Source organism: Portunus trituberculatus, chromosome 17, assembly GCF_017591435.1.
Source record: "Portunus trituberculatus isolate SZX2019 chromosome 17, ASM1759143v1, whole genome shotgun sequence".
NCBI lineage: Eukaryota > Metazoa > Arthropoda > Malacostraca > Decapoda > Portunidae > Portunus > Portunus trituberculatus.
Genome location: NC_059271.1, coordinates 33,835,025 through 33,847,524, shown reverse-complemented (window position 1 = coordinate 33,847,524; position 12,500 = coordinate 33,835,025). Strand labels below are relative to the sequence as shown.

Here is a 12,500-nt window from a genome sequence, read left to right as displayed (position 1 = left end):
CGCTCTGGGGAGCTGTGAAGAACAATGAGTGTAAACTATGAGCTTGGGGGCATGGTAGGAATGAGAAAGCACTGGAGGAGAAAATGAGGATGTCTGGAAGATATAAATGTAGGTCAAGAGGGAAAAGTTAAGTCAAGTGCGCAAATGGAAGGAAAAAGAAAGAGCATGTACGAAGATGACCTAACTCAGGCTATATATAGCGTTCAAAGCTCAGCCCACGCACTGACATGCTACCGTTAAGTTCTGAACAAACACTGACGGTAAAAGCACGTCATTACACACGCCTTCATGCATGCTCTTGGGCACACACACACACACACACACACACACACACACACACACACACACACACACACACACACACACACATCACTAAGTGTTTGACGAAAACCTAGACATGACAATGTCAACAACTGAAAGATACAACAAAAAAAAAAAAAAAAAAAAAACGAAGAGAAAAGAAAAAAAGAGAAAGTCATTTTGCATAATTTACAATCTTCAAATACACATTCCCCAAGTAATTCTTACTTTCGCTAGAGAAACCTTTCTAAATAACATAGGAGAATATAAACACACACACACACACACACACACACACACACACACAGTGACTAGCTGGCCAGCTTGCTCCCCTCTTGCGTTGGTGTCCCGTGCACATTCACCTCCGCCAGGTATGAGAACAGTTACACACACACACACACACACACACACACACACACACACACACACACACAAGCAAACATCGCCACGTGGGTGCTACTGATTTTCTCTTTGTTCTCCCTTACGGTGCGTTTCAACTCGCCATGCAAAGAGCTCCATGGCTTCGAGTGATTTCAGTTCTCTCTCTCTCTCTCTCTCTCTCTCTCTCTCTCTCTCTCTCTCTGATGCCAACATTAAACAAAACAGTTTCCTTTAGTGCCCTTTCTCGCGTCTCACTTGACAGGCCCCAACACAAGCGCTGGTGCTGAGTGCTCAGTTGCCTGTCAGTCGCTCCTGTTGCTATACAACTTATCGCATCGCATCATATATATACCTATACTGTATATCACTTCAATCACTGCTCCTATAATCAGTTGTCATATGCCAGTTACTTTGTTATAGAACTGCAAAAAACTAAACCGTCCTTTACGTCCTTTTTGCAGTGTGTGTGTGTGTGTGTGTGTGTGTGTGTGTGTGTGTGTGTGTGTGTGTAGGAGCAACAGGAAACACACACCACGTGTCTCGGGAGGTGTCCACTGTGAGGTTTGCAGTGCTCCTCACCAGTTACGACACTTGCCAGTAGTGAAAAGTAACGAGATAGGAATGATGTTCTCTCTCTCTCTCTCTCTCTCTCTCTCTCTCTCTCTCTCTCTCTCTCTCTCTCTCTCTCTCTCTTTGTATTACAACATTTACCACATCTTAACGTCGGTCTCTAATACCGAGAATGTATACGTACAGTATATAACGAGATGAGTTAGGCTTTGGAAAGCCAAAACACTACCATTCTCATTACTACTGGAATCGTCAGTATACATAATTTTACAGACGAAGAACATAATACAATATTGACCTTAGCTTTACAGTCGACCTCCGTGAATGCGAATGCATTTTTCATGAAATGAATTAGAAAGTATTCTAACTTGTTCTAACTTTTGCAGGTCATCTTGAGCAACAACAGCAGTAGTACACACAATAACTACGTCTTCCTATTTAACTTCAAATGGCCCCGTCTTACAGCACCGCCCTTCAGCCCCCGACCCCAGCCCCAAAAGTGAACGAGAAAGGTAAGCACTTACACTCACGTACTGTACCGCCTTTAGAGGAACTGTAAGTCGGCGCTGCATCGGATGTAAGTTGTCGAAAACACGTCACATGCTGAGCACCTGAAACAGAAAGTTTAATGAGAAGTTGCGTCATTATTCGTGCCTTTGGTGTAATGATGTAATAAAGTGAATGGTTTCTGTGAATGTAAGAAAGCAGACTAAGCGCCACCGATTGCGTCTTATGATAACTTTAAACATTCTGGAGATTGTTTTCAAAGCTCACATAAATCATCAGTTGGATTTTCTCATTATCATTTCCTCACAGATACTGTAGGTCTATCCATAAACTCCTGATGACTTTCACTAAAGCTCGTTAAAGAAATTGAAAAGAAGACGCAAAATCATTTGATAATTGTAACCAAGGGAACACCACCGTCATATGCTATCAGCTTATGCCACTGTTTGGTTAGGTCCCTGCCTCATACTTTCTCCCGCTTCTGTTAGGTTTGTAGAAAGAACATTTTCCTCTAAGTGAATGTATACTTAATGCCTTTGACCCTAAATGGAATCATCAGTGACTTGCGTTTCTCGACATGCTGAACCTCTTTGCATCAGAACACTAAATGAATGAATGTGACAAATTATATTCACATCAGAAGAGAGAGAGAGAGAGAGAGAGAGAGAGACTAACTGCAACATATATCAAGATAGAATACAAATCTTGCGATCTTATTAGGATGATCAGCATACACTCAAGGAGAGGAAGACTTTTCCATCACTTAACAACACGCAAGTGACCAACACCGTGGTACTGTTCCTTACGTCTCTCGAGGAATTCAAACTCTTGGACTCAAAGACATCAATGATAACATGCAAACAACAAAATGAGACTTAAGACTATATCTGTGCCCAAGTCTTCTTCACTACTTCACTACTACTGCTAGTACTACTATTACTACTACTACTACTACTACTACTACTACTACTACTACTACTACTACTGTGTTATTACTACTACTACTACTACTACTACTACTACTACTACTACTACTACTGCTGCTGCTGCTGCTGCTGCTGCTACTGTTACTACTACTACTACTACTACTACTACTACTACTACTACTACTGTTACTACTACTACTACTACTACTACTACTACTACTATGACTGCTACTACTACTACTACTACTACTACTACTACTACTACTACATTGGAATTTATTTAACGAGTCACAATCTAATTCGCATCTTGACTACAACCTACAACCTGTACACACAACCACCACCACCACCAACAACAACAACAACAAAAATTTACCTTCACAAAACAGATGACTATTGTTTTCTCTCCCTTACCTTATCAAGACGCGGATACTAAACTGTCCGAAGGAGAAAGCGAAAGACAAAAAACAAAGATGAAGTGGAGGAAATACGGATTAAGTATTTGACGAGTCATACGGTGAAAGAAAATTTTCCAAAACATGTTTATTTGTCGAGATGATGTCAAACCATAATTATGTGGAATTGTCAGATTACAGAACGTATCAAAATATAACCACAGACTAACGCGAGATTTGCATCCAGACATATTTATTCAAAGCGCCTACAAGTGAATTTCAAACAGCAAATCTACTTTACCATTATTATCATTGTTATTACTGTTACTATTATTATTATTATTATTATTATTATTATTATTATTATTATAGTCTATAATACCTAAAAAAAAATACTTGAGTGAAGTATTTGAGAAAATAATTATATAAAGAAAAATATTATTACAGTATAAAGCTAAAGAAAAATAATAAACTAAGATCAGTTACAGTGTAAAGGAAGAAAACCTAGTAAGTATATCATATACAGAGAGAAAAATAGAAAACTACAGTAAAAGGAAGATAGATTACAATATGAAGGTGAAAAGGTACAGATTACAGTGTGAAGAAAGAGAAGAAAGTGTAGAAAAGAATATAATGAAAATAAAAACAAGTCAGCTTGTAAGAAGAAAAGTTAGTGTGTAGCTCGAGCACAAGACAGGGCGGAGGCTTGTTCCTAAAAACTCGTAATCACACCACAATGAGAAAGAAAGACATCTGGCATGAAGAAAACAGATCTTAATTTCGCTAATGCTCTAAATTAGTCTTCAAACTGTCTACCCCTTAAGCCATCTCTCTCTCTCTCTCTCTCTCTCTCTCTCTCTCTTATACAGACAGTAAAAAAGCAGCAGCAATCATGAAGCAGCTGACATGGTTTGCGAAATTACTTTGTGAGACGGGTAGAATTTTAGAGAGAGAGAGAGAGAGAGAGAAGGTAGACACTGGTGAAAAGTGCGTAGTTCTGCCTTGTCATGCACACCAGCATTTCACAGGCATTCCTCGCCACTTACATTGCCTTCATACACTGTGCGCTTATCTTCCTGCCAGCACACAGCCTGAGACACACACACACACACTTTCTTTTTTAATTCAGGTTTTCCTACTGGCACTCACAAACATGTCCGTGTTTTTTTTTTTTTTCCTCCTGTGACTGCAGGTATATATAATAAACATCCGGTTTACATTCATTCTCTTGCGACAGATAAAAAAGTAAGTACCCTTTCTTGCCTTTCCTGCCTTCCACCACCAAGACATCACCGCCACCACCAACTCGGCACTGGTATACTGTACTTGTTCTTGTTCCACCTTGTTACGAGTATGGTACATTTTCCTGCAGAAACATAAATCACCTTCACCGATACTTGCGCTCTACGAAGTCTGAGGATGTTAAGGTTAGTCTCTCTCTCTCTCTCTCTCTATCTCTGCAGCTTTCTCCACTCTCCTTCTTGGCTCTTCCTTCAGTCTTTTACCATCAATAGATAAATATGTTTAATTTCACTTCGTTGTACAATATGTTTATTAAACAATCATCAACGCACCTCACGTAATCAATGAACATCGTAAATCTAGTAATTAACTTGCCCATGTTATGCCATCAAATCATAATCTCAGTTTGACTATGACATCAAGCATCCCATCCAACACAGACGTGTAATTTACCTTGGTCGTCTGCTGGTCACCCAGCCAGTCTTCCCTATTACGGAGCGAGCTCAGAGCTCATAAACCGATCTTCGGATAGGACTGAGACCACATCAACACACAACACACACCGGGAAAGCGAGGCCACAACCCCTCGAGTTACATCCTGTAGCTATTTACTGCTAGGTGAACAGGGGCCACACATTAAGAGGCTTGCCCATTTGCCTCGCCGCTTACCGGGACTCGAACCCGGCCCTCTCGATTGTGAGTCAAGCGTGCTAACCACTACACTACGCGGTGTGTGTGTGTGTGTGTGTGTGTGTGTGTGTGTGTGTGTGTGATTCACCACGGTCGTTTGCTGGTCACCCAGCCAGCCTTCCCCAGCACGGAGCAAACTCAAGAGTTCATAGACCGATTTTCGGGTAGGATTGAGACCACAACACACTCCACACATTGGGAAAGCGAGGCCACAACCCCTCCAGTTCCATTTCGTACCTATTTATTGGAAGGTAAACAGGGGCTACACATTAAGAGGCTTGCACATTTGCCTCGTCCCTTCCCAGGACTCGAACCTGGGCCTCCTTGGTTGTGAGCCAAGTGTGCTAACCACTACACTACGCAATGTGTGTAATTCACCTCAGTCGTCTGCTGGTCACCTAGCCAACCTTTCCCCATTACGGAGCAAGCTCAGAGCTCATAGACCGATATTCGGGTAGGACTGAGACCACAACACACTCCACACACCGGGAAAGCGAGGCCACAACCCCTCCAGTTACATCCCGTACCTATTTACTTTTAAGTGAACTGGGGCCACACATTAAGAGGCTTACCCATTTGCCTCACCACTTGCCGGAATGTGTGTGTGTGTGTGTGTGTGTGTGTGTGTTTCTTCACCACGGTTTTTTACTGGTCACTCAGCCAGCCGTTCCCCTACAGAAAGACCTTAGAGCTCGTAGTGACCGATCTTCAGGTAGGACTGAGGCTACATCACACACAACACAATCCCTCGAGTTACATCCCGTACCTATTTCACTGCTAGGTGAACAGGGCTTACACATTAAGAGGCTTGCACATTTGACTCGCCGCTTCCCCGGACTTGAACCCGGGCCCTCTCGATTGTGAATCGAGCGTGCTAACCACTACACTACGTGTGTGTGTGTGTGTGTGTGTGTGTGTGTGTTTTATATTTGTACTATCATGTTCCTTATTTTTTTTCATATTTTGCTTATTACGTTTAAAGGTATATCTGGTATAAATAAAAAAAAAAGTCAGAACACCTAGTCTCATTATTTTACTTTTTCCATCTATCATCTTAAATACAATATTATAAGCACTTTCTCTAATGTTTCTTTGCTAACCATTTCACTTATTTTTTTGCTTAATTCTCTCTCTCTCTCTCTCTCTCTCTCTCTCTCTCTCTCTCTCTCTCTCTCTCTCTCTCTCTCTCTCTCTCTCTCTCTCTCTCTCTCTCTCTCTCTCTCTCTCTCTCTCTCTCTCTCTCTCTCTCTCTCTCTAAGGTGACAAGTGACATTTCATAACCCTTTCTCTTTTCTTTTACCGTATTTTTCACTTGCCTTCTTCTTACAAAGAGAGAGAGAGAGAGAGAGAGAGAGAGAGAGAGAGAGAGAGAGAGAGATGAATATATATATATATATATATATATATATATATATATATATATATATATATATATATATATATATATATATATATATATATATATATATATATATATATATATATATATATATATATATATATATATATATATATATATATATATATATATCTCTCTCTCTCTCTCTCTCTCTCTCTCTCTCTCTCTCTCTCTGTAAGAAGAAGGCAAGTCAAAAATACTGTAAAAGAAAGAAAGGGTTATGAAATGTCAATATACATATATATATATATATATATATATATATATATATATATATATATATATATATATATATATATATATATATATATATATATATCTTTATGACAGTGCTTAGAATACATTTGGCACCATACATTTGTATTAATGGGAACATGCATTTCCAATACTATGTCCATGTTATTAAAGACTATGACAGTAGACTATATGTTGAGGCACTTTTTACTATGAATGAGTGTGGCTACGAGTATAACGCAACAACTCACTAACTGACAGATGATCTCCATGAGCTGCGCAACAATGGCTTCTGGGCAGCAGTGATCACCATTGGCAGCTATGCATATGGTGAATACTTCATTGCAAGCCAAATGCAACCTGACATCCGCCAGGAGTCATGGATAATGATGCGCTCCGCAGTTCCCCATCTCATCTTTTCTCTACTCTATGTGGCTGGTGTCACCTGGTGGGGCCCACAGTACATGAGTACCAGGAAGCCTGTCTCTGGGCTTAGGCCCTACATGATGGCCTACAATGCCTTCCAGGTTGTCTTCTCAGCCTATATGTTCATAGAGGTAAGCCTGCATCTTACACACCTACACTTTATAACAATTCTTGAAAGTTATTTATTACAAGAGAAATATCAGACTCCTCCAGCAGTCTTTATTTACACAGCTGTGTTATTTTTCTATTGTCTTTCTTGGCATAGTCAGTTTCTTCAATACAAATTTTAATAACTATATCCATGAAGATTTGGTCTCCTCCATCTCAAGAGCACAACATTTCTTGACATCAAATTCCATATTTCTATCTTGCCTCCATTGAAATACTTGCTTTATGTCTTCACATATTACTAACTTTGTATAAAGGCTTTATTTGTCCTTGTATGGAGCATACATACAACTCCTGTATCTGATTGTCTTCATTCTCTCTGTCATAATGCTGTATCTTTTGCCATATTCTGTCACCACTTTCATTCTTACTATTCTTCTGATCTTGCTAACTGGATGCCTTCTCTCATGCTACAGCCTGAATGTGCAAGACTTTCTGCTTTCTCTTACTCCTGTTCTGACCACCTCAAAAATTAACCAATAATTCTAATCTTTGATTCCCTTTTTCTGGTAAACTCTGGAACTGGCCTGCTTCTGTATTTTTCCCTCCCATTAATTTGAACTCTTTCAAGAGAGAGGTTTCAAGGTATTTTTCCTCAAAATCTTAGGATAAATCAATGAATTTTTTTTTTAGGGACTGACATCTTCAGTGGGCCTTTTTTCAGACTTTTTGTTGCAAAATCCAGAACTCCTCTTACATGAAAAATAGATAAATAAATAATGTAAAGGTTTTCTAGATTTATAGTACTATGTATGCAAGGGATCAGTTGAGATGCAAGGGATCAGTTGAGAGATACAATAATCAGGGATTGAAAATTTGGAATGAGTCTAATGAGAAATAATGTGAAAACTATGAATAAGAAAAAATCAAGTCTTAACTGTGGAAGGTCTGTTACATCTAATAAGTCAAAACATTAATTTGTATAGTGGTGGTAGTTAGTAATGCCACTGAAATTATCAGTAACAAACAGAGGATGGAGTAGAATATGATACCTGATCTATATTTGAAAAAAGGAAATGGAGTTAGTGAGAGAAGAATGCTATTTGTAAAAGTTAAGGACTTAGGAACTACTAAAATAATCCAGAGAAAGATGAAGATGATGGATACTCTCAAGTGAGCAAGAATTAAATGCATAGATGGAATAAATTGATTTTCTTATCCTGCAGCTACATTGTCAAACATCAGATTTGGTGATACACCCCAGATAACCAAACTCTACAAATAAAGATAGTGTAAGAATGCTTTTTTGTTCTAGGGTGGACTATCAGGCTGGTTTAACACCTACTCTTGGTTATGCCAGCCTTGTGACTACTCCAACAACCTGCAAGCCATCAGGGTAAGCAGCTCATTCCCTCCTTTGTTCTCTCAGGGACCTATCTCACACTCTGTCACCCTGCTTATGTTTCTAGTAATAACTGTTTGTGATAAGTCATTTCCTTGTACCAGAAATTAATGTTAAGCATGTGTTACCTTGATTACTGAACCTACACATGAGTAGCTTTTTAATTTTTCAAAGTAAAGTTTTGCTATGTGTTGACTATTTTTTTTCCAACAGATGATGCACATTGGCTTCTGGTATCACTTTTCAAAGTACATTGACTTTATGGACACAGTAAGTATCCTTGACATCTCTAAACTGTATTTCTACTCTCTATCTTTTCATGTGATCTCTCTCTCTCTCTCTCTCTCTTTCTCTCTTTCTCTCTCCTGACATGATCTTTCCAGAGAAAATTTACTGAGAAGACACACTCTTCATATATCATTTAACTAAGTAGTAAAACATGCTTATCATCTTTAAAAATTGTCAATTGTAATAAGTTTTAATCTAAAATTATAAAAGACACATTTCTTTCGTTAACCTCTTTCCAACAGAAAATCTTTATACAAACATTATGAAACTGGAACTGTTCTTTTGTCCATCTGCATGTAAGTGTTCACTATCATGTGATTGCAACTGATTGTAGCTATATTCAAACACTCATTTTCATATATATATATATATATATATATATATATATATATATATATATATATATATATATATATATATATATATATATATATATATATATATATATATATATATATATATATATATATATATATATATATATATATATATATATATATATATATATATATATATATATATATGAATCATTCACATAAATAGATACTTGGTAGCTTAGAGTTCCACTTTTAACATCTCTACATAGTCAGTCATCCTCTGTTTCTCACTACTTGATGATGTTAATGGGAGTTGTCACAGAATCATTTTTGCACTCTTTTCCTTTCTGTTGTCATTATGGGAGAATTACTGCATATGATAGAAAAGAAAATTATATAAAGAACTAAGGCTGAGCATGGGAGATAAACCATATCCACATACAAGTCACATTACTGTTGTGAGCTATTCTATTACTGCTTACAGATAAATATGGTACTAGTCAGAGCAAGGCATTGAGGTACTGAGTTGCCACTTGTGACTTTGCTGCACCATTTTTTTTTTTTTTTTTTTTTTTTTTTCTACGTAGGGAAGAGGGCCAGCCAAGGGCAAAAAAAAGAAAGTTAGAAAACAGCCCACTTGAGCGCTGGCTCTCCAAAGAGTACAAAAAGTGCCAAAACCATCAGCCAGAATTAGGGGAGCAAATGCCTCGATACCTCCCTCTTAAAAGAAGACAAGTTGTAGGAATTCGGAAATACAGATGCAGGGAGGGAGTTCCAGAGTTTACCAGTGAAAGGGATGAATGATTGAGCGTACTGGTTAACTCTTGCATTAGAGAGTTGGACAGAATAGGGATGAGAGGAAGAAGAAAGCCTTGTGCAGCGTGGCCGCAGGAGGAGGGGAGGCATGCAGTTAGCAAGATCAGTAGAACAGTTACCATGAAAATAGCGATAAAATATAGAAAGGGATGCAACATTTCGGCGGTGAGAAAGAGACTGAAGACAGTTAGTCAGAGGAGGGAGTTGATGAGACGAAGAGCTTTCGATTCCACCCTATCAAGCAAAGCTGTGTGACTGGAACCCCCAAACATGCGAAGAGTACTCCATACAGGGACGGATAAGGCCCTTATACAGAGTAAGCAGTTGGAGGGCGAGAAAAACTGTCGGAGACGCCTCAGAACACCTAATTTCATAGAAGCTGTTTTAGCAAGAGATGAGATGTGAAGTTTCCAGTTAAGATTATGAGCAAAGGACAGACCGAGGATATTCATTGTGGAAGAGGAGACAGTTGAGTGTCATTGAAGAAGAGGGATAGTTGTCTGGAAGGTTGTGTCGAGTTGATAGATGGAGGAATTGAGTTTTGAGGCATTGAAAACTACTAGATTTTCTCTGCCCCAATCGGAAATTTTAGAAAGATCGGAAGTCAGGCGTTCCGTGGCGTCCCGCGTGATCTGTTAATTTCCTGAAGGGTTGGACGTCTCTGAAAGAACGTGGAAAGATGTAGGGTGGTATCATCAGCGTAGGAGTGGATAGGGCAAGAAGTTTGGTTAAGAAGGTCATTAATGAATAATAGAAAGAGAGTGGGTAACAGGACAGAACCCTGAGGAACACCACTATTAATAGGTTTAGGAGAAGAACAGTAGCCGTCTACCACAGCAGCAATAGAGCAGTCGGAAAGGAAACATGAGATAAAGTTGCAGAGAGAAGGATAGAAGCCGTAAGAGGGCAGTTTTGAAATCAAAGCTTTATGCCAGACTCTATCAAAAACTTTTGATATGTCTAATGCAACAGCAAAAGTTTCACTGAAATCTCTAAAAGAGGATGACCAAGACTCAGTAAGGAAAACCAGAAGATCACCAGTAGAGTGACCTTGATGGAAGCCATACTGGCGATCAGACAGAAGATTGTGAAGTGACAGATGTTTGAGAATCTTCCTATTCAGGAATTTCAAAGTCGCAATGTCAAAAGTCATAAATGTTTTGAAAAAGTAAAACTGTACTGCCAATTTTCTGTGACTTTTACTGCACTTTCAACATAAACAAAGACACATTTATTGAAAGAAATTGTTGTGGCTGATTTAAACCAGTTTTAAAGCCTGATTTGGCTTAAAATGTCAAATTTGAGTTGGTAACAGATAACTTTATTTTCATTTGCTTTTACAATAGATTAAATTCTTCACATTATAATATGAGACTGATGTTACATGGATGAGATCAACTTTTGAAGAGGATGACCTGGAGGAGAAGATGGAACAGAAGGACATAGAGGGGGAGGAGGATGACCTGTAGATATTAATTTAGGCTGTGTTTTAACTAGAAAAATGAAAAAAAATCATAGATATGCTTCTCATCTTTATAAAAGTATGTTTGTGTTATTGCGTTAAAGTTAACTCTTTTGATTTAGTGGAGTCAAACCAGAAAAAAAAAGTTGCAGTTGCAAAGTCACAAAGTCACACTGTGGGGCACAAAAATAGTCACAAAGTTGCAGTCACACCAGATTCGGCACAAAGTTGGAAAGTCAAAGTCACACCTGAAAAATCAAAGTTGCCCCCACTTCTGGTACAGAAGTATTTAGTTTATATACTTAGTATATACATATTCACATACATCTGAAGATTTATATCATAGTGTATGCACAGACATAAGACAGGATGTGTCACATATACTGGGCAAACCATACAGTATTGACAAATGGCCCATGGGCATGATGTTCAGGACAGTCTGTGAGAACATTCTTAATTTGGTGGTACACCCTTCCTCTCTGTGTCTAATACACTATTTAATACATGTATAATGTACAATTATTACAATTTCAAAGAGAATAAGACAATTTGTGTATTTCACCAGGTATTCTTTGTTCTGAATAAAAAGAATCAGCACATCTCACTGCTGCACATGGCTCACCACGGCCTCATGCCCATCAGCACCTGGTACGGCATCCGCTACCACCCAGGTGAGAAGGAAGTGACCATGGTGAGGCTGTGTTCATGCTAAACACTGACTGGGCTGTAGTAGAACCTGACAAAGTAACCGTGGGTGAGGCCAACTGTATTCATGCTAAATAATGACTGGGCTATGATGGGACCTGACAAAATAACTGTGGGTGAGGCCAACTGTGTTCATGCTAAACAGTGATTGGGCTGTGGTGGGACTTGGCAGTGTGGTGCGCAGTGAATGGGAGAGAGGTATAGCAAAATAATAATGGCTTGTGTAATAAAAATAATGATTTCATTGTTCTTATTTTTGTTGGTTACATAATAGAAACTCTTTGAATTAGAAAGGATGCTCACAAAGCTGTTTTAAAATAAATGTAGTTATG

At 38.6% G+C, this 12,500-nt stretch overlaps 1 protein-coding gene across 7 annotated transcripts in view; it reads left to right on the top strand.

The window, feature by feature from the left end:
- LOC123504974 (elongation of very long chain fatty acids protein AAEL008004-like) overlaps positions 1–12,500 on the top strand; it is a 35,180-nt gene that overhangs the window by 19,706 nt on the left and 2,974 nt on the right. For 5 of the 7 annotated variants that reach the window (XM_045255955.1, XM_045255959.1, XM_045255956.1 and 2 more), the window contains 5 exons: positions 1,638–1,763; positions 6,906–7,201; positions 8,494–8,574; positions 8,794–8,850; positions 12,029–12,134. In XM_045255955.1, coding sequence (XP_045111890.1) covers positions 1,700–1,763; positions 6,906–7,201; positions 8,494–8,574; positions 8,794–8,850; positions 12,029–12,134 — 604 coding nt within the window. In that variant the 5' untranslated portion in view covers positions 1,638–1,699. Of the gene's footprint in view, positions 1–606; positions 672–1,637; positions 1,764–4,098; positions 4,507–6,905; positions 7,202–8,493; positions 8,575–8,793; positions 8,851–12,028; positions 12,135–12,500 lie in introns of those variants that run through there. The other 2 variants (XM_045255957.1, XM_045255960.1) reach the window with 2 other exon arrangements.